Raw genomic sequence first — 23341 nt, 5'->3', positions numbered from 1 at the left:
TCAGGCGAATGAGGCTGAGGGAGCTCTTCCACAAACCCCAAGAGGCCAACAGCGAACACAATGAGACAGCCAATGAACCGGAACAGCCGACAGAGAGATCCGCAGTGCATCCGAAGAGGAAAGAGTCGAATTGGACTCCTCCGGAAGGCCGCTGCCCTCGACTTGACATGTATGCCCAAGCCGTCAGGAGGTGCGTCAACACCAGATTCATCAGCCGCACTCACAAGACAGCACCGAACATCACCCAAGCACAACGCAACGCCATCCACGTTCTCAAGACCAACCGCAACATTGTCATCAAACCAGCAGACAAAGGAGGGGCCATCGTCATACTGAACAGAACGGATTACTGCAAAGAAGTGTACCGACAACTGAACAACGAGGAACACTACAGACAGTTACCCACAGATCCGACCAAAGAACACACCCGTCAACTCAACACTCTGATCAAGACCTTTGATCCGGACCTTCAGAGCACCCTCCATGCTCTCATCCCACATACTCCCCGTGTTGGAGATCTCTACTGCCTCCCGAAGATACACAAGGCAAACACACCCGGCCGTCCCATCGTATCGGGCAATGGGACCCTGTGCGAGAACCTCTCCGGCTATGTCGAGGGCATCCTGAAACCCATTGTACAAAGAACCCCCAGCTTTTGTCGCGACACGACGGACTTCCTACAGAAACTCAGCACACATGGAGCAGTTGAACCAGGAGCACTCCTCATCACAATGGATGTCTCAGCACTCTACACCAGCATCCCCCACGATGATGGCATTGCTGCAACTGCCTCAGTGCTCAGCGCCAACAACTGCCAATCTCCAGATGCAATTTTACATCTCATCCGCTTCATCCTGGACCACAATGTCTTCACCTTCAACAACCAGTTCTTCATCCAGACACACGGAACAGCCATGGGCACCAAATTCACACCTCAATATGCCACATCTTCATGCACAGGTTCAAACAAGACCTCTTCACTGCACAGGACCTTCAACCGATGCTATACACTAGATACATCGATGACATTTTCTTCCTTTGGACTCATGGTGAACAATCACTGAAACAACTCTATGATGACATCAACAAGTTCCATCCCACCATCAGACTCACCATAGACTACTCTCCGGAATCGGTTGCATTCTTGGACACACGCATCTCCATTAAGGACGGTCACCTCAGCACCTCACTGTACCGCAAGCCCACGGATAACCTCACGATGCTCCACTTCTCCAGCTTCCACCCTAAACACGTTAAAGAAGCCATCCCCTACGGACAAGCCCTCCGAATACACAGGATCTGCTCGGATGAGGAGGATCGCAACAGACACCTCCAGACGCTGAAAGATGCCCTCATAAGAACAGGATATGGCGCTCGACTCATCGAGCGACAATTCCGACGCGCCACAGCGAAAAACCGCACCGACCTCCTCAGAAGACAAACACGGGACACGGTGGACAGAGTACCCTTCGTCATCCAGTACTTCCCCGGAGCGGAGAAGCTACGGCATCTCCTCCGGAGCCTTCAACATGTCATTGATGAAGACGAACATCTCGCCAAGGCCATCCCCACACCCCCACTTCTTGCCTTCAAACAACTGCACAACCTCAAACAGACCATTGTCCGCAGCAAACTACCCAGCCTTCAGGAGAACAGTGACCACGACACCACACAACCCTGCCACAGCAACCTCTGCAAGACGTGCCGGATCATCGACACGGATGCCATCATCTCATGTGAGAACACCATCTACCAGGTACACGGTACATACTCTTGCAACTCGGCCAACGTTGTCTACCTGATACGCTGCAAGAAAGGATGTCCCGAGGCATGGTACATTGGGGAAACCATGCAGACGCTGCGACAACGGATGAATGAACACCGCTCGACAATCACCAGGCAAGAATGTTCTCTTCCTGTTGGGGAGCACTTCAGCGGTCACGGGCATTCAGCCTCTGATCTTCGGGTAAGCGTTCTCCAAGGCGGCCTTCACGACACACGACAACGCAGAGTCGCTGAGCAGAAACTGATAGCCAAGTTCCGCACACATGAGGACGGCCTAAACCGGGATATTGGGTTCATGTCACACTATCTGTAACCCCCACGACTTGCCTGGGCTTGCAAAATCTCACTAACTGTCTTGTCTGGAGACAATACACATCTCTTTAACCTGTGCTTAACGCTCTCTCCACTCACATTGTCTGTACCTTTAAGACTTGATTACCTGTAAAGACTGCATTCCAACCATTATTTTGTAAATTGAGTTTGTGTCTTTATATGCCCTGTTTGTGAACAGAATTCCCACTCACCTGACGGAGGAGCAGCGAGCGCTCCGAAAGCAGGTGGCTTTTGCTACCAAATAAACCTGTTGCCCATCAAACGCTCCCAGGACAGAAACAGCACGGGGTTAGATACAGAGTAAAGATCCCTCTACACTGTCCCCCATCAAACACTCCCAGGACAGGTACAGCACGGGGTTAGATACAAAGTAAAGATCCCTCTACACTGTCCCCCATCAAACACTCCCAGGACAGGTACAGCACGGGGTTAGATACAGAGTAAAGCTCCCTCTACACTGTCCCCCATCAAACACTCCCAGGACAGGTACAGCACGGGGTTATATACAGAGTAAGCTCCCTCTACACTGTCCCCCATCAAACACTCCCAGGACAGGTACAGCACGGGGTTAGATACAGAGTAAAGCTCCCTCTACACTGTCCCCCATCAAACACTCCCAGGACAGGTACAGCACGGGGTTAGATACAGAGTAAAGCTCCCTCTACACTGTCCCCCATCAAACACTCCCAGGACAGGTACAGCACGGGGTTATATACAGAGTAAGCTCCCTCTACACTGTCCCCCCATCAAACACTCCCAGGACAGGTACAGCACGGGGTTAGATACAGAGTAAAGCTCCCTCTACACTGTCCCCCATCAAACACTCCCAGGACAGGTACAGCACGGGGTTAGATACAGAGTAAAGCTCCCTCTACACTGTCCCCATCAAACACTCCCAGGACAGGTACAGCACGGGGTTAGATACAGAGTAAAGCTCCCTCTACACTGTCCCCATCAAACACTCCCAGGACAGGTACAGCACGGGGTTAGATACAGAGTAAAGCTCCCTCTACACTGTCCCCCATCAAACACTCCCAGGACAGGTACAACACGGGATTAACATAAGAACATAAGTCAGAGTAAAGTGCCGTTTGGAATGACTTTGCTGCTGCTCCTTAAAATAACACCACACGATCTGGTCCAAGCTCTGAAGAGTGCGGCGACTCATCTGGAACAGTGTTCTTGGCCCTGCAGCAGTCTGTCAGAATTATGCTGGGCTAGTAGGATATATTACAGCTAATATGCAGAGGGTGGGATTTGAACCAATTATCCTCTGATGTAGAGACCAACATCGGAAAACAAACTGTGAGGAGGGATGTGAAATCGACAGAGCGGTGTTGTCATCGCTGTGATTCCCAGAGTGTGGCGAGGTCACTCTACCAAGGCTGAAAGAGGGTTTTATAAAGGATCACGGGAAAAGCATCTCAGTCTGGGTACATAATTTCAATGTGTTTCATTCCAGTTGATGCTCTCCTGCTGTCAAGGAAAGCAGTCAAATCAGAGAGAGATTTAAACAGGATACATTCCCCAAAATGGGAAAAAGGAACAATACCCGGTGAGAGAAAGTCTTTCAGAGATCATTCAACAGGCAATCATGGAAAATATACCTCCAGGCGCAAACAAGCCCTCAAATAAACCCCCAGAACTAACGCACATGCCCAAAACCCACCCCAGAAATTTCACACACCCCCCACACTAACCCCAGAAATATCACACCCCTCCCCACACCCTCACACTAACCCCAGAAATATCTCACACCCCCCACACCCCCACACTAACCCCAGAAATATCACACCCCTCCCCACACCCTCACACTAACCCCAGAAATATCACACACCCCCCACACTAACCCCAGAAATATCACACCCCTCCCCACACCCTCACACTAACCCCAGAAATATCACACACCCCCCACACTAACCCCAGAAATATCACACCCCTCCCCACACCCTCACACTAACCCCAGAAATATCTCACACCCCCCACACCCCCACACTAACCCCAGAAATATCACACCCCTCCCCACACCCCCACACTAACCCCAGAAATATCACACCCCTCCCCACACCCTCACACTAACCCCAGAAATATCTCACACCCCCCACACCCTCATATTAACCGCAGAAAAATCACAACTCCCCCCCCCCCCCTCACATTAACCCCAGAAATATCCCCCCCCTCCCCGCCTTCCACACCCTGACACTAACCCTGGAAATATCAACCCCCCCCCCCACACCCCCACACTAACCCCAGAAATATCACACCCCCAGACCCTCACACTAACCCCAGAAATATCCCACCCCCCCAACACCCTCACACTAACCCCAGAAAAATCTCACCCCCCCCCCCACACCAACCCCAGAAATATCACACCCCCCGACAAACCGCAGAAATATCACACCCCCCCACAAACCGCAGAAATATCACACCCCCCCCCCTCACATTAACACCCAAAATATCACATTTGCCCCATCTCTCTCTCAACATTAACTACTAAAATTCATATTTACCCTCAGATTAACAACCTGCAAAGGACAAGGACTCTGTAGGTTGATGTGGTCTCAGATTCCCTCCCTCTCTCTCTCTCTCTCACCATTATCCCTCCAATGAGAGAGACAGTCCAGGCTGTAGCTATTGCATTACTCTCTTACCAACCTCACTCCTTCACTCCAGCTATTTGCAATTGTTCAGTTAGTAGCTGGGTTCACTGACATTGCATTAGTACCAATCAGCACCTTGTGAGGCACACAAGATTCCATCAATGTGGTCATGGAGCAGGGGGATGAAGGCAGAAGCAATGCATACAAGCAACACAAGAGCATTCAGGAAGCTGGTGTAGGAGGCCCCAGCCACACTCAATACCTGAATGTCACTCAGCTTCTCTCAAACCCTCTTTATGCCAGTGATTCTGTTTGAATGTGTGTTGTACTCAATCCCTGGGACCTGGGAATTGTGTGGTCAATCTCTCGGTGTCCACTAAACCTATATCACCACTACACCCTGTGTTTGTTCCTGTGAATGCTGTAAGCAAGGATGGTCAGTCCCTGTGACCACTAGCCACTCTAGTGCCGTTCCCTGACCTCTCACCTTTTTGTCCTCTTGTCCCTTGACATCTAACCTGTCTTTGCAATGCTCCTGTGACAACCTGTCTGTCGAAGAGCTGTCAAAACTCGCCTTCATATATATGGTGAATGATATTCCAGACAATGAGAGCCACCCGGTACAATCGGGACCTCTCCTCATGCAATCCACAAGATGGATTGAGATCGGATTGTGATATTGCACAGATGATGACATGACATCACATTGAACCTGTCCCAGGATCAGCAATAGATTCGAGCATTTGAAAATAAGCCCTCTGCCACCCCAGAGGGTTCCCCTGCCCTCCGCCACCCCAGAGGGTTCCCCTGCCCTCCGCCACCCCAGAGGGTTCCCCTGCCCTCCGCCACCCCAGCCAATTACCGCCCAATCAGTCTACTCTCGATCATCAGTAAAGTGATGGAAGGGGTCATCGACAGCGCTATCAAGCAGCACCTGCTCAGCAATAACCTGCTCAGTGACGCCCAGTTTGGGTTTCGCCAGGGTCACTCAGCTCCTGTCCTCATTACAGCCTTGGTTCAAACATGGACAAAAGAGCTGAATTCCAGAGGTGAAGTGAGAGTGACAGCCCCTGACATCAAGGCCGCATTCAACCGAGTGCGGCATCAAGGAGCCCGAGTGAAACTGGAATCGATGGGTAATGGGGACAAATTTGTTTCTACAAATATATAAAATGAAAGAGAGCGGCTAAAGTAAATACTGGAGGATGAGAAGGGGGGGGGGGGGTAATAATTGGAAATTAGAAATTTCCTCAGGCACTGAAGACAGTGGGAGACACAAACAACACGCCAAGAATTGATGACAGGAAGGTTATGGCAGGTGAGAACCTCGAAACTATTATCACGAAAGAGGTCGTGTTGGGCAAGTTAATGGGACAAGTCTCCTGGTCCTGATGGAATGCATCCCAGGGACTAAAAGAGATGGCGGGGGAAATAGCAAATGCACTAGTGGTAATTTACTAAAATTCGCTGGACTCTGGGGTGGTTCCCGCAGATTGGAAAACAGCAAATGTGACGCCACTGTTTAAAAAAGGAGGTAGACAAAAGGCGGGTAACTATAGGCCGGTTAGCTTAACTTCTGAACGAGGGAAAATGCTTGAATCTATCATCAAGGAAGAAATAGCGAGACATCTGGATATAAATTGTCCCATTGGTAAAACGCAGCATGGGTTGATGAAGGGCAGGTCATGTTTGACTAATTTGGTGGAATTCTTTGAGAACATTACATGTGCAGTGGACAATGGGGAACCTGTGGATGTGGTGTATCTGGATTTCCAGAAGACATTTGACAAGGTGCCGCACCAAAGACTGCTGCATAAGATAAAGGTGCACAGTGTTACGAGTAATGTATTAGCATGGATAGAGGATTGGTTAACTAACAGAAAGCAGAGTGGGGGTAAATGGGTGTTTTTCTGGTTGGCGATCAGTGACTAGTGGTGTGCCTCAGGGATCAGTGTTGGGATCAATTGTTTACGATTTACATGGATGATTTGGAGTTGGGGACCAAGTGTAGTGTGTCAAAATTCGCAGATGACACTAAGATGAGTGGAAGAGCAAAGTGTGCAGAGGATGCTGAAACTCTGCAAAGGGATATAGATAATCTAAGTGAGTGGGCGAGGGTCTGGCAGATGGAGTACAATGTTGGTAAATGTGAGGTCATCCATTTTGGTAGGAATAACAGCAAAATGGACTGTTATTTAAATGGTAAAAAATTGCAGCATGCTGCTGTGCAGAGGGACCTGGGTGTCCTTGTGCAGGAATCTCAAGGACTTGGTTTGCAGGTGCAGCAGGTAATTAAGAAGGCAAATGGAATTTTGTCCTTCATTGCTAGAGGGATGGAGTTTAAAAACAGCGAGATTATGTTGCAGCTGTATAAGGTGCTGGTGAGGCCACACCTGGAATACTGTGTACAGTTTTGGTCTCCTTACTTGAGAAAGGATATACTGGCACTGGAGGGGGTGCAGAGGAGATTCACTAGGTTGATTCCAGCCTTGAGAGGGTTGGCTTATGAGGAGAGACTAAATAGACTGGGGCTATACTCATTGGAATTCAGAAGAATGAGGGGAGATCTTATAGAAAGATATAAGATTATGAGGGGAATAGATAAGATAGAAGCAGGGAAGTTGTTTCCACTGGCGGGTGAAACTAGAACTCGGGGGCATGGCCTCAAAATAAGGGTTGAGGTTCTAAACTGGAAAAAGGCCAAATTTGAAGAAATGAGAAAGGATCTAAAAAGCGTGGATTGGGACAGGCTGTTCTCTGGCAAGTATGTGATTGGTAAGTGGGAGGCCTTCAAAGGAGAAATTTTGAGAGTGCAGAGTTTGTATGTTCCTGTCAGGATTAAAGGCAAAGTGAATAAGAATAAGGAACCTTGGTTCTCGAGGGATATTGGAACTCTGATAAAGAAGGAGAGAGCGATGTATGACATGTAAAGGCAACAGGGAGCAAATAAGATGCTTGAGGAGTATAAAAAGTGCAAGAAACTACTTCAGAAAGGTATCAGGAGGGCTAAAAGAAGACATGAGGTTGCTTTGGCAGACAAGGTGAAGGATAATCCTAAGAGCTTCTACAGGTATATTAAGAGCAAAAGGATAGTAAGGGATAAAATTGGTCCTCGTGAAGATCAGAGTGGTCGGCTATGTATGGAACCAAAAGAAATGGGGGAGATATTAAATGGGTTTTTTGCATCCGTATTTACTAAGGAAACTGGCATGGAGTCTATGGAAATAAGGCAAACAGGTAGGGAGGTCATGGAACCTTTACAGATTAAAGGGGAGCAGGTGCTTGCTGTCATGAGTCAAATCAGAGTGGATAAATCCCCAGGACCGGACAGGGTATTCCCACGGACCTTGAAGGAGACTAGTGTTGAAATTGCAGGGGCCCTGGCAGATATATTTAAAATGTCGGTATCCACGGATGAGATGCCGGATGATTGGAGGATAGCTCATGTTCCGTTGTTTAAAAAAGGCTCAAAAAGTAATGCGGGAAATTATAGGCCGGTAAGTTTGACGTCAGTAGTAGGTAAATTATTGGAAGGATCCCAAGAGATAGGATCTCCAAATATTTGGATAGACAGGGACTTATTAGGGAGAGTCAACATGGCTTTGTGCGTGTTAGGTCATGTTTAACCAATCTATTAGAGTTTTTTGAGGAGGTTACCAGGAAAGTGGATGAAGGGAAGGCAGTGGATATTGTCTACCTGGATTTCAGCAAGGCCTTTGACAAGGTCCCGTATGGGAGGTTAGTTAGGAAGGTTCAGTCGCTAGATATACATGGAGAGGTAGTAAATTGGATTAGACATTGGCTCAATGGTCGTAAAGAGTGCTTTTGGTACATTGGCCTTTATAAATCAAAGTATTGAGTATAAGAGTTGGAGTGTTATGGTGAGGTTGTATAAGACATTGGTGAGGCTGAATTTAGAGTATTGTGTGCAGTTTTGGTCATCTAATTACAGGAAGGATATTAATAAGGTTGTGGAGGATTGCTTCTCTGAGTGGAGGCCTGTGACTAGTGGTGTGCTGCAGGGATCGGTGTTGGGTCCATTGTTGTTTTCATCTATATCAATGATCTGGATGATAATGTGGTAAATTGGATCAGCAAATTTGCTGATGATACAAAGATTGGAGGTGTAGTGGACAGTGAGGAAGGTTTTCAAAGCTTGCAGAGGGATTTGGACCAGCTAGAAAAATGGGCTGAAAAATGGCAGATGGCGTTTAATGCAGACAAGTGTGAGGTATTGCACTTTGGAAGGACAAACCAAGGTAGAACATACAAGGTAATTGGTAGGACACTGAAGAGTGCAGTAGAACAGAGGGATCTGAGAATACAGATACATAATTCCCTAAAAGTGGCGTCACAGGTAGATAGGGTCGTAAAGAGTGCTTTTGGTACATTGGCCTTTATAAATCAAAGTATTGAGTATAAGAGTTGGAGTGTTATGGTGAGGTTGTATAAGACATTGGTGAGGCTGAATTTAGAGTATTGTGTGCAGTTTTGGTAATCTAATTACAGGAAGGATATTAATAAGGTTGAAAGAGTGCAGAGAAGGTTCACAAGGATGTTGCCGGGACTTGAGAAACTGAGTTACAGAGAAAGGTTGAATAGGTTAGGACTTTATTCCCTGGAGCGTAGAAGAATGAGGGGAGATTTGATAGAGGTGTATAAAATTATGATGGGTATAGATAGAGTGAATGCAAACAGGCTTTTTCCACTGAGGCTAGGGGAGAAAAAAACTGGAGAACATGGGTTAAGAGTGAAGGGGGAAAAGTTTAAAGGGAATATTAGGGGGGGCTTCTTCACGCAGAGAGTGGTGGGAGTGTGGAATGAGCTGCCGGATAAAGTGGTAAATGCGGGGTCACTTTTAACATTTAAGAAAAACTTGGACGGGTACATGGATGAGAGGGGTGTGGAGGGATATGGTCCAAGTGCAGGTCAGTGGGACTAGGCAAAAAATGGTTCGGCACAGACAAGAAGGGCCAAAAGGCCTGTTTCTGAGCTGTAATTTTCTATGGCTCTATGGAAGCAGATTTAGGACTGAGTTGAGGAGGAACTTCTTCACACAAAGGGTTGTGAATCTGTGGAATTCCCTGCCCAGTGAAGCAGTTGAGGCTACCTCATTGAATGTTTTTAAGGCAAGGATCAATACATTTTTGAACAGTAAAGGAATTAAGGGTTATAGTGAGCGAGCGGGTAAGTGGAGCTGAGTCCACAAAAAGATCAGCCATGATCTTATTGAATGGCGGAACAGGCTCGAGGAGCCAGATGGCCTACTCCTGCTCCTAGTTCTTATGTTCTTAAACTCTCCACTGGTTGGAGTCATACCTGGTACATAGGAAGATGGTTGTGGTTGTGGAGGGTCAGTCATCTCAGCTCCAGAACATCTCTGCAGGAGTCCCTCAGGGGAGTGTCCCAGGCCCAACAATCTTCAGCTGCTTCATCAATGACCTTCCCTCCATCATAAGGTCAGACGTGGGGATGTTTGCCGATGATTGCACAATGTTCAGCACCATTCGCAACTCCTCAGATACTGAAGCAGTTCATGTTCAAATGCAACAAGATCTGGACAATATCCAGGCTTGGGCTGACAAGTGGCAGTAACATTCACGCCACACAAATGCCAGGCAATGACCATCACTAATAAGAGACACTCTAACCACCGCCCCTTGACATTCAATGGTGTTACCATCACTGAATCCCCCACTGTCAACACCCTTGGGGTTACCATTGACCAGAAACTCAACATGACTCACCACATAAACACAGTGGCTACAAGAGCAGGTCAGAGACTGGGAATCCTGCGGCGAGTAACTCACCTCCTGACTCCCCAAAGCCTGTCCACCATCTACAAGACACAAGTCAGGAGTGTGATGGAATACTCCCCACTTGCCTGGATGGTGCAGCTCCAACAACACTCAAGAAACTTGACACCATCCAGAACAAAGCAGCCCCGCTTGATTGACACCACATCTACAAACATCCACTCCCTCCACCACCGATGCTCAGTAGCAGCAGTGTGTACTATCTACAAGATGCACTGCAGCAATTCACCAAAGATCCTTAGACAGCACCTTCCAAACCCTCGACCACTTCCATCGAGAAGGACAAGGGCAGAGAAAAATGGGAACACCACCACCTGCAAGTTCCCCTCCAAGCCACTCACCATCCTGACTGGAAATATATCGCCGTTCCTTCACTGTCACTGGGTCAAAATCCTGGAATTCCCTCCCTAACGGCATTGTGGGTAAATCCACAGAACATGGACTGCAGCGATTCAAGAGGCAGCTCAACATCACCTTCTCAAGGGCAACTAGGGATGGGCAATAAATGCTGACCCAGCCAGCGACGCCCATGTCCCACAAATGAGTAACAAAACCACCCCAGTTACTCAGTGTGAGATCTCTGCCCCAGTTAGTGTGAGATCTCCGCCCCAGTTACTCAGTGAGCAAGGCAGCCATTTCCCCCATGCAGTAGGCTGTGGGCGATGGGAGAATGTGGATAATATGTGGTGATGTGAATAGATGGGAACATTGAGGTGAGCGTGGAGAATGGCAGCAGTATGAACATGCCCAGAAACATGCCCATGCACACACAGCTGAGCGACAGACACACACACACCAGCATGCAGCACCTTTTTAGGCTTTGCTCCACGCTGCATGAAGGTTAAGGATCACAAGGTTAAAGGTTAAAAGACAGAGTTTAACATCACATAGTTCCTCAGCCTCACTAATTTTTATTTGTTCCAGGAATGGGGCATGCGTCACTGGACAGAGCAATGTCAATCCCTCATCCAAAACCACCGTGCTGGGGTACAGTGCCCCAGTGTGAGGGAGAGAGGGAGGGAGCTGGGATATCGAGCGCCTCTGCCAACGGGGCATAGGGATTGAGAACAAGGGCAGCAGATACATGGGAACACCACCACCTGCAAGTTCCCCTCCAAGCCACTCACCATCCTGACTTGGAAATATATCGCCGTTCCTTCACTGTCACTGGGTCAAAATCCTGGAATTCCCTCCCTAACGGCATTGTGGGTAAATCCACAGAACATGGACTGCAGCGATTCAAGAGGCAGCTCAACACCACCTTCTCAAGGGGCAACTAGGGATGGGCAATGAACGCTGGCCGGCCAGCGACGCCCATGTCCCCAAAATGAGTAAAAGAAATCCCTCGACAGACCCAGTGACGGTGCGAGGGGATTGAGGGAGATCCCGCGACAGACCCAGTGACGGTGCGAGGGGATTGAGGGAGATCCCGCGACAGACCCAGTGACGGTGCGAGGGGATTGAGGGAGATCCCGCGACAGACCCAGTGACGGTGCGAGGGGATTGAGGGAGATCCCGCGACAGACCCAGTGACGGTGCGAGGGGATTGAGGGAGATCCCGCGACAGACCCAGTGACGGTGCGAGGGGATTGAGGGAGATCCCGCGACAGACCCAGTGACGGTGTGAGGGGATTGAGGGAGATCCCGCGACAGTCTCAGTAGTGGAGATTCTTTGCTGGAAATGGATAGTTTTGACGGAAGAACGGTTAGAGAGAAAACAACGCGACATCACAACCTGGAGAAATAACTGGCCAATGGGGGAAGGAGAAGGTGTTTACTTATAATCAGGAATAAAATAATAATGAAAATGTAGATTTAGTGTCAGTCCGTCTGGAGCAAAGAAAGAGCAAGACAGGGGACCAACAGGATGAGAGGTTTGAGATCTCCTGCAGGATGTGGTTGCGGTGACGGAAACTTGGTTAAAAGGACAGGACTGGCAACTGAATATTCCGGGGTATAAGTGTTTTAGGCGAGACAGAGGAGGGGCTAAAAAAGGTGGGGGAGTAGCGATATTAGTTAAGGAGCATATTACAGCGGTGCAGAGGGTAGACAACTTAGAGGGGTCATGTACTGAGTCGCTGTGGGTGGAACTCAGAAACAGGAAGGGTGCAGTCACTATGCTGGGGGTGTACTACAGACCACCCAACAGCCCACAGGAAGGGGAGGAAAGGATATGTCAGGAGATTCTGGATAGGTGCAGAAAACATAGGGTTGTTGTCGTGGGGGACTTTAATTTCCCTGGCACAGACTGGAAAGTGCTTAGAGCTGGGGGACCGGACGGGGAAGAATTTGTAAAATGCGTACTGGAAGGTTCTTTGGAACAGTATGTAGATAGCCCGACTCGAGAGGGGGCTATACTGGACCTAGTTCTGGGAAATGAGCCCGGTCAGGTCGTCAAAGTTTCGGTCGGGGAACATGTGGCAAATAGTGACCACAACTCTGTTAACTTTAGGATAGTAATGGACAAGGATGAGTGCTGTCCTACGGGCAGGGTGCTAAATTGGGGGAAGGCTGACTATAGCCGGATTAGGCAAGAATTGGTGGATGTTGATTGGGAGAGGATGTTCGAGGGTAAGTCCGCGTCTGGCATGTGGGAGTCTTTTAAGGAACTATTGATAAGGCTGCAGGATAGGCATGTGCCTGTAAAAAGGAAAGATAGGAAAGGTAGGATTCGAGAGCCGTGGATAACCAGGGAAATTGAGGATCTGATTAAAATGAAAAGGGAGGCGTACGTTAAGTCCAGGCAACAGAAAACAGATGGAGCTCTGGAGGAATACAGAGAGAGTAGGAAAGTACTCAAACGGGGAGTTAGAAGGGCAAAAAGAGGTCACGAGATGTTCTTGGCAGGCAGGATTAAGGAGAATCCTAAGGCATTCTATTCATACGTTAGGAACAAAAGAGTTGTCAGGGAGAAAATCGGACCTCTCAGGGACAAAGGAGGGGAATTATGCTTAGAACCCAAGGGAATAGGGGAGATCCTAAATGAATACTTTGCATCGGTATTCACGAAGGAGAGGGGTGTGTTAACCGGGAGTGTCTCGGAGGGAGGTGTTGACCCGTTAGAGAAAATCTCCATTACAAGAGAGGAAGTGTTAGGTTTTTTAGGGAACATTAAAACTGACAAAGCCCCAGGGCCTGATGGCATCTATCCTCGACTGCTCAGGGAGACGAGAGGTGAAATTGCTGGGCCTCTGACGGAAATCTTTGTCGCTTCTTTGGACACGGGTGAGGTCCCTGAGGATTGGAGGATAGCGAATGTGGTCCCGTTGTTTAAGAAGGGTAGCAGGGATAACCCAGGAAATTATAGGCCGGTGAGCTTGACGTCCGTGGTAGGGAAGTTGTTGGAGAGGATTCTTAGAGACAGGATGTATGTGCATTTAGAACGGAACAATCTCATTAGTGACAGACAGCATGGTTTTGTAAGAGGGAGGTCGTGCCTTACAAATTTGGTGGAGTTTTTTGAGGAAGTGACAAAAACGGTTGATGAAGGAAGGGCCGTGGATGTCGTCTATATGGATTTCAGTAAGGCATTTGACAAAGTCCCACATGGCAGGTTGGTTAAGAAGGTTAAGGCTCATGGGATACAAGGAGAAGTGGCTCGATGGGTGGAGAACTGGCTTGGCCATAGGAGACAGAGGGTAGTGGTTGAAAGGTCTTTTTCCGGCTGGAGGTCTGTGACCAGTGGTGTTCCGCAGGGCTCTGTACTGGGACCTCTGCTATTTGTGATATATATATAAATGATTTGGAAGAAGGTGTAACTGGTGTAATCAGCAAGTTTGCGGATGACACGAAGATGGCTGGAATTGCGGATAGCGAAGAGCATTGTCGGGCAATACAGCAGGATATAGATAGGCTGGAAAATTGGGCGGAGAGGTGGCAGATGGAATTTAATCCGGATAAATGCGAAGTGATGCATTTTGGAAGAAATAATGTAGGGAGGAGTTATACAATAAATGGCAGAGTCATCAGGAGTATAGAAACACAGAGGGACCTAGGTGTGCAAGTCCACAAATCCTTGAAGGTGGCAACACAGGTGGAGAAGGTGGTGAAGAAGGCATATGGTATGCTTGCCTTTATAGGACGGGGTATAGAGTATAAAAGCTGGAGTCTGATGATGCAGCTGTATAGAACGCTGGTTAGGCCACATTTGGAGTACTGCGTCCAGTTCTGGTCGCCGCACTACCAGAAGGACGTGGAGGCATTGGAGAGAGTGCAGAGAAGGTTTACCAGGATGTTGCCTGGTATGGAGGGTCTTAGCTATGAGGAGAGATTGGGTAGACTGGGGTTGTTCTCCTTGGAAAGACGGAGAATGAGGGGAGATCTAATAGAGGTGTACAAGATTATGAAGGGTATAGATAGGGTGAACAGTGGGAAGCTTTTTCCCAGGTCGGAGGTGACGATCACGAGGGGTCATGGGCTCAAGCTGAGAGGGGCAAAGTATAACTCAGATATCAGAGGGACGTTTTTTACACATGGGTGGTGGGGGCCTGGAATGCGCTGCCAAGTAGGGTGGTGGAGGCAGGCACGCTGACATCGTTTAAGACTTACCTGGATAGTCACATGAGCAGCCTGGGAATGGAGGGATACAAACGATTGGTCTAGTTGGACCAAGGAGCGGCACAGGCTTGGAGGGCCGAAGGGCCTGTTTCCTGTGCTGTACTGTTCTTTGTTCTTTGTATCCGTTGCTTTTCCAGCTGGGAATGGATTTTAGCCTGACGCTGGGACATTTCCCTGGATTAAAACTCCAGGGTAGCCGCCGCCACAGTATAACTGGCAAATCACATTGTCAATCTCCATAACCCCCAACCCTGTGTGTTTCATTTCACACACTAACCTCTTTATCAAATCGGGGGGGGGAGGGGGGGAGAGGAGAGGGGGGGGAGGAGAGGGGGTGGAGGAGAGGGAGTGGAGGAGAGGGAGTGTAGAGGGGGGGGAGGAGAGGAGGGGAGGAGAGGGGGGGAGGAGGAGAGGGGGGGAGGAGAGGGGGTGGAGGAGAGGGGGGGGTGGAGAGGGGGGGGTGGAGAGGGGGGTGGAGAGGGGGGGGTGGAGAGGGGGGGTGGAGAGGGGGGGGTGGAGAGGGGGGGTGGAGAGGGGGTGGAGAGGGGGGTGGAGAGGGGGGTGGAGAGGGGGGGAGGAGAGGGGGGGGGAGGAGAGGGGGGGGAGGAGAGGGGGGGGAGGAGAGGGGGGGGAGGAGAGGGGGGGGGAGGAGAGGGGGGGGGAGGAGAGGGGGGGGGAGGAGAGGGGGGGGGAGGAGGGGGGGGGGAGGAGAGGGGGGGGAGGAGAGGGGGGGGAGGAGAGGGGGGGAGGAGAGGGGGGGGAGGAGAGGGGGGGGGAGGAGAGGGGGGGGAGGAGAGGGGGGGAGGAGAGGGGGGGGAGGAGAGGGGGGGGAGGAGAGGGGGGGGAGGAGAGGGGGGGAGGAGAGGGGGGGAGGAGAGGGGGGGAGGAGAGGGGGGAGGAGAGGGGGGGAGGAGAGGGGGGGGAGGAGAGGGGGGGGAGGAGAGGGGGGAGGAGAGGGGGGGGGAGGAGAGGGGGGGAGGAGAGGGGGGGAGGAGAGGGGGGGGAGGAGAGGGGGGGGAGGGAGGGGGGGGGGAGGAGGGGGGGGGAGGAGGGGGTGGGAGGAGAGGGGGTGGAGGAGAGGGGGTGGAGGAGAGGGGGTGGAGGAGAGGGGGGGAAGGAGAGGGGGGGAAGGAGAGGGGGGGGAGGAGAGGGGGGGAGGAGAGGGGGGGGAGGAGAGGGGGGGGAGGAGAGGGGGGGAGGAGAGGGGGGGGGAGGAGAGGGGGGGGAGGAGAGGGGGGGGAGGAGAGGGGGTGGAGGAGAGGGGGTGGAAGAGAGGGGGTGGAGGAGAGGGGGGGAGAGAGGGGGTGGAGAGGGGGTGGAGAGGGGGGAGGAGAGGGGGGGAGGAGAGGGGGGGAGGAGAGGGGGGGAGGAGAGGGGGGGAGGAGGAGTGGGGGGGAGGAGAGGGGGGGAGGAGAGGGGGGGAGGAGAGGGGGTGGAGGAGAGGGGTGTGGAGAGAGGGGGGGAGGGAGGGGGGGAAGAGGAGAGGAGGTGGGGGGAGAGGGGGGGAGAGGGGGGGGGAGAGGGGGGGAGAGGGGGGGGAGAGGGGGGGAGAGGGGGGAAGGGGGGGGGGGAGGGGGGGGAGAGGGGGGGGAGGGGGGGGAGAGGGGGGAGGGGGGGGAGGGGGGGAGAGGGGGGAGAGGGGGGAGAGGGGGGGAGAGGGGGGAGAGGGGGGGAGAGGGGGGGAGAGGGGGGGAGAGGGGGGGAGAGGGGGGGAAGAGGGGTGGAGAGGGGGGGAGAGGGGGGGAGAGGGGGGGGAAGAGGGGGGGGAAGAGGGGTGGAGAGGGGGGGGAGAGGGGGGGAGAGGGGGTGGAGAGGGGGGGGGAGAGGGGGGGGAGGGGGGGGGAGAGGGGGGGGGAGAGTGGGGGGAGGGGGGGGGGAGAGGGGGGGGAGAGTGGGGGGAGAGGGGCGGGAGAGGGGGGGGGAGAGGGGGGGAGAGGGGGGGAGAGGGGGGGAGAGGGGGAGGAGAGGGGGGAAGAGGAGAGGAGGTGGAGGGGAGGGGTGGGAGAGGGGGGGAGGGGAGAGGGGGGAGGGAGAGGGGGGGAGGGAGAGGGGGGGGGGGGAGAGGGGGGGAGGGAGGGGGGGAGGGAGAGGGGGGGAGGAGAGGGGGGGGAGGGAGAGGGGGGGAGGGAGAGGGGGGAGGGAGAGGGGGGAGGGAGAGGGGGGGAGGGAGAGGGGGGGAGGGAGAGGGGGGGAGGGAGAGGGGGGGAGGGAGAGGGGGGGAGGGAGAGGGGGGGAGGGAGAGGGGGGGAGGGAGAGGGGGGGGGGGGAGGGGGAGGGGGGGAGGGGGAGGGGGGGGAGGGGGGAGAGGGGGGGAGAGGGGGGAGAGGGGGGGAGAGGGGGGGAGAGGGGGGAAGAGGGGGGGAGAGGGGGGAGAGGGGGGGAGAGGGGGGAGAGGGGGGGAGGGGGCGAGAGGGGGCGAGAGGGGGGCGAGAGGGGGCGAGAGGGGGGAGAGGGGGGGAGAGGGGGGAGAGGGGGGAAGGGGGGAGGGGGCTTCAGCACCAAGAAATGTGTAAGGGAGGAAGGGAGCAGGCTGCTGGGTGGGGGGCGCTCCGGGCACGGAAGGGGGGGGGGGGGGACTCCAGGCCCGGGAGGAGGGCGTGGGGCCCCTCTGGGCCCAGGGGCGGGCGGGATGGTCACCGAGCCCGGGGTAGGAGGCGGGGCTCTGGGCCCGGGGGACTCCGGGGAAGAAGGCCTGGGAGGCGGGAGGGAGGCAGGGCGGCACCGGGGGAGCAGGCCATGCGGGGAGGGGGGGCAGGAGGCTCTGGGGGGAGCAGGCCTGGTGGCTTTGGGGGGGGGGCGTGGGGGCGGCTATGGAAGCTTTATTTGGGGCAAGGCAGAATTGAACCTGTGAACAAATGCTGGCTCCCAGCTCCACTCACCGGCTTGCTGCTTTTCGGAGTTTCAGTTATGTCTGTAAAAGATAAAGAAAGATCTATCAGAATCACAGAATCCAACAGTGCAGAACAGGCCCTTCGGCCCATCGAGTCAGCACCAACGCGTGAAAGGCCCTGACCTGCCCACCTAATCCCATTGGCCAGCACTTGGCCCGTAGCCCTGAATGTTGTGATGTGTCAAGTGCTCATCCAGGTACTTATTATAGGATGTGCGGCATCCCGCCTCCACCACCCTCCCAGGCAGCGCATTCCAGACCCTCACCACCCTGAGTTAGAGAGTCATCGAGGTTTACAGCATGGAAACAGGCCCTTCGGCCCAAATTGTCCATGCCGCTCTTATTTTTTTCTTAAAACCCCGAAGCTAATCCCAATTGCCCGCATTTGGCCCGTATCCCTCTATACCCATCTTACCCATGTAACTGTCTAAATGCTTTTTAAAAGATAAAATTGTACCCGCCTCTACTACTACCTCTGGCAGCTTGTTCCAGACACTCACCACCCTCTGTGTGAAACAATTACCCCTCTGGACACTTTTGTATCTCTCCCCTCTCACCTTAAACCTATGCTCTCAAGTTGCAGACTCCCCTACCTTTGGGAAAAGATATTGACTATCTAGCTGATCTGTGCCCCTCATTATTTTATAGACCTCTATAAGGTCCCCCCTCACCCCTTATTTCCAGAATAAGGTGGGTGAGCTTGCAGCATGCGTTGGTACCTGGGATTTCGATGTTGTGGCCATCTCGGAGACATGGATAGAGCAGGGACAGGAATGGTTGTTGCAGGTTCCGGGGTTTAGATGTTTCAGTAAGAGCAGGGAAGGTGGAAAAAGAGGTGGGGGTGTGGCATTGTTATTCAAGGACAGTATTACGGTGGCAGAAAGGACTTTTGATGAGGACTCGTCTACTGAGGTAGTATGGGCTGAGGTTAGAACAAAGAACAGTACAGCACAGGAAACAGGCCTTTCGGCCCTCCAAGCCTGTGCCGCTCCTTGGTCCAACTAGACAATTCGTTTGGATCCCTCCATTCCCAGGCTGCTCATGTGACTATCCAGGTAAGTCTTAAACGATGTCAGCGTGTCTGCCTCCACCACCCTACTTGGCAGCGCATTCCAGGCCCCCACCACCCTCTGTGTAAAAAACGTCCCTCTGATATCTGAGTTATACCTCGCCCCTCTCACCTTGAGCCCGTGACCCCTCGTGATCGTCACCTCCGACCTTGGAAAAAGCTTCCCACTGTTCACCCTATCTATACCCTTCATAATTTTGTATACCTCTATTAGATCTCCCCTCTCCAGGGAGGCCTGGAGGAGGCAGATGGGGAGGAGGGGGCTCATCCTATAAAGGCACGCATGCCATCTGCCTTCTTTAGATTTGGAGGTAGGGGAGCACTTTGGTGATAGTGACCACAATTCGGTTATGTTTACTTTAGCGATGGAAAAGGATAGGTATATACCGAAGGGCAAGAGTTATAACTGGGGGAAAGGAAATTATGATGTGATTAGGCGAGATTTAGAACCATAGAAAATTACAGCTCAGAAACAGGCCTTTTGGCCCTTCTTGTCTGTGCCGAACCATTTTTTGCCTAGTCCCACTGACCTACACTTGGACCATATCCCTCCACACCCCTCTCATCCATGAACCTGTCCAAGTTTTTCTTAAATGTTAAAAGTGACCCCGCATTTACCACTTTATCCGGCAGCTCATTCCACACTCCCACCACTCTCTGCGTGAAGAAGCCCCCCCTAATATTCCCTTTAAACTTTTCTCCTTTCACCCTTAACCCATGCCCTCTGGTTTTTTTTCTCCACGAGCCTCAGCGGAAAAAGCCTGCTTGCATTCACTCTATCTATACCCATCAAAATCTTATACACCTCTATCAAATCTCCCCTCAATCTTCTACGCTCCAGGGAATAAAGTCCCAACCTATTCAATCTCTCTCTGTAACTCAGCTTCTCAAGTCCCAGCAACATCCTTGTGAACCTTCTCTGCACTCTTTCAACCGTATTTACATCCTTCCTGTAACTAGGTGACCAAAACTGTACACAATACTCCAAATTCGGCCTCACCAATGCCTTATATAACCTTACCATAACACTCCCAACTTTTATACTCGATACTCCGATTTATAAAGGCCAATGTACCAAAGGCACTCTTTGCGACCCTATCCACCTGTGACGTCACTTTTAGGGAATTCTGTACCTGTATTCCCAGATCCCTCTGTTCAACTGCACTCTTCAGAGCCCTACCATTTACCCTGTACGTTCTACTTTGATTTGTCCTTCCAAAGTGCAATATCTCACACTTGTCTGCGTTAAATTCCATTTGCCATTTTTCAGCCCATTTTTCTAGCTGGTCCAAATCCCTCTGCAAGCTTTGAAAACCTTCCTCACTGTCCACTACACCTCCAATCTTTGTATCATCAGCAAACTTGCTGATCCAATTGACCACATTATCATCCAGATCATTGATATAGATGACAAACAACAATGGACCCAACACCGATCCCTGCGGCACACCACTAGTATCACCACGGGCATTCGGCCTCTGATATTCGGGTAAGCGTTCTCCAAGGCGGCCTTCGCGACACACGACAGCGCAGAGTCGCTGAGCAGAAACTGATAGCCAAGTTCCGCACACAAGCGGACGGCCTCAACCGGGATATTGGGTTCATGTCACACTATTTGTAACGCCCACAGTTGCGTGGACCTGCAGAGTTTCACTGGCTGTCTTGTCTGGAGACAATACACATCTTTTTAGCCTGTCTTGATGCTCTCTCCACTCCCATTGTTTTGTTTCTTAAAGACTTGATTAGTTGTAAGTATTCGCATTCCAACCATTATTCAGGTAAATTGAGTCTGTGTCTTTATAAACTCTGTTTGTGAACAGAATTCCCACTCACCTGAAGAAGGGGCTTAGAGCTCCGAAAGCTTGTGTGGCTTTTGCTACCAAATAAACCTGTTGGACTTTAACCTGGTGTTGTTAAACTTCTTACTGTGTTTACCCCAGTCCAACGCCGGCATCTCCACAGCACACCACTAGTCACAGGCCTCCACTCAGAGATGCAATCCTCCACTACCACTCTCTGGCTTCTTCCATTGAGCCAGTGTCTTATCCAATTTACTACCTCCCCATGTATACCTAGCGACTGAACCTTCCTAACTAACCTCCCATGAGGGACCTTGTCAAAGGCCTTGCTGAAATCCAGGTAGACAACATCCACCGCCTTCCCTTCATCCACTTTCCTGGTAACCTCCTCGAAAAACTCCAATAGATTGGTCAAACATGACCTACCACGCACAACGCCATGTTGACTCTCCCTAATAAGTCCCTGTCTATCCAAATATTTGTAGATCCTATCCCGTATCACACCTTCCAATAACTTGCCCACCACCGACGTCAAACTTACTGGCCGATAATTTCCCGGATTTCTTTTGGAACCTTTTTTAAACAACGGAACAACATGAGCCACCCTCCAATCATCCGGCACCTCCCCCGTGAATACTGACATTTTAAATACGTCTGCCAGGGCCCCTGCAAGTTCAACACTAGCTTCCCTCAAGGTCCGTGGGAATACCCTGTCTGGTCCTGGGGATTTATCCACTCTGATTTGCCTCAAGACAGCGAGCACCTCCTCCCCTTTAATCTGTAAAGGTTCCATGGCTTCCCTACCAGTTTGCCCTATTTCCGTAGGCTCCATGCCCGTTTCCTCAGTAAATACGGATGCAAAAAAACCATTTAGTATCTCCCCCATCTCTTTTGGTTCCATACACAGTCTACCACTCTGGTCTTCAAGAGGACCAATTTTATCCCTCACTATCCTTTTGCTCCTAACATACCTATAGAAGCTCTTTGGATTTTCCTTCACTCTGTCTGCCAAAGCAACCTCATGTCTTCTTTTAGCCCTCCTGATTTCCCTCTTAAGTAGCTTCTTGCACTTTTTATACTCCTCGAGCATCTGATCTGTTCCTTGCTGCCTGTACATTTCATCCAACTCTCTCTTCATCTTAATCAGTGTTACAATCTCCCTCGAGAACCAAGGTTCCTTATTCCTATTTACTTTGCCTTTAATCCTGACAGGAACATACAAACTCTGCACTCTCAAAATTTCTCCTTTGAAGGCCTCCCACTTTCCATTTACATCCTTACCAGAGAACAGCCTGTGCCAATCCACACTTCCCAGATCCCTTCTCATTTCATCAAATTTGGCCTTTTTCCAGTTCAGAACTTCAACCCGAGGACCAGATCTATCCTTATCCACGATCAGGTTGAAACTAATGGCATTATGATCACTGGATCCAAAGTGTTCCCTCACACTCACATCCATCACCTGCCCCAACTCATTTCCCAATAGGAGATCCAATATCGCATCCTCTCTAGTTGGCACCTCTATATACTGATGTAGAAAATTCTCCTGAACACATTTTACAAACTCTACCCCGTCTAAACCTTTAACAGTTTGCGAGTCGCAATCTATATGTGGAAAATTAAAATCGCCGACTATCACAACTTTGTGTTTCTTGCAGTTGTCAGCTATCTCTCCGCTGATTTGCTCCTCCAATTCTCGCTGACTATTGGGTGGTCTATAATACAAGCCCATTAATGTGGTCATACCTTTCCTCTTTCTCAGCTCCACCCATAGGGCCTCTGTAGACAAGCTCCCTAATCTATCCTGCCTGAGTACCGCTGTAACATTTTCCCTGACCAACAATGCCACCCCCCCACCTTTCATCCCTCTGCCTCTATCCCGCCTGAAACATTGGAACCCTGGAACATTGAGCTGCCAGTCCTGCCCCTCCTGTAGCCAAGTTTCACTAATGGCTATAATGTCATATTTCCACGTGTCTATCCACGCCTTCAGCTCATCTGCCTTCCCCACAATACTCCTGGCATTGAAATAGACACACCTCAAAAAATTATTTCCACCACACTCTACCCTTCCATTTGTGATTTTGCTTGAACTAACCTGTCTTTTTACCCCTGCTCCACTATCTGCTCTGGCACTCTGGTTCCCACCCCCCTGCAAATCTAGTTTAAACGCTCCCCAATAACACTAGCAAATCTCCCTGCAAGTATATTGGTCCCCTTGTAGTTTAAGTGTAACCCGTCTCTCTTGTACAGGTCCCACCTGCCCCAGAAGAGGTCCCAATGATCCAAGAATTGGAAACCCTGCCCCCTGCACCAGTTCGTCAGCCATGTGTTTATCCGCCCAAGCATCCTACTCCTGCCCTCACTGGCATGTGGCTCAGGTAGCAATCCTGAGATTACTACCCTCGGGGTCCTGCTTTTTAACTTCCTTCCAAGCTCTTTGTACTCACTCTTTAGGACCTCCTCACTCTTCCTTCCCACGTCATTGGTAC

At 51.3% G+C, this 23341-nt stretch overlaps 1 protein-coding gene across 1 annotated transcript in view; it reads right to left on the bottom strand.

Moving 5' to 3' along the window:
- Positions 1 to 23341, bottom strand: part of LOC144487303 (dynactin subunit 1-like) — a gene marked incomplete at its 3' end in the record, with an annotated part of 197364 nt that overhangs the window by 111803 nt on the left and 62220 nt on the right. The window contains exons 3-4 of the mRNA XM_078205383.1: positions 17971 to 18002; positions 11344 to 11364 (exon numbers count right to left, since the gene is read on the bottom strand). Coding sequence (XP_078061509.1) covers positions 11344 to 11364; positions 17971 to 18002 — 53 coding nt within the window. The remainder of the gene's footprint in view (positions 1 to 11343; positions 11365 to 17970; positions 18003 to 23341) is intronic.

Source organism: Mustelus asterias, unplaced genomic scaffold (genome assembly GCF_964213995.1).
Source record: "Mustelus asterias unplaced genomic scaffold, sMusAst1.hap1.1 HAP1_SCAFFOLD_722, whole genome shotgun sequence".
In the NCBI taxonomy this organism is placed as follows: Eukaryota; Metazoa; Chordata; class Chondrichthyes; order Carcharhiniformes; family Triakidae; genus Mustelus; species Mustelus asterias.
The sequence above is the reverse complement of the archived record's forward strand: the minus strand, read 5'-3'. Positions and strand labels throughout refer to the sequence as shown.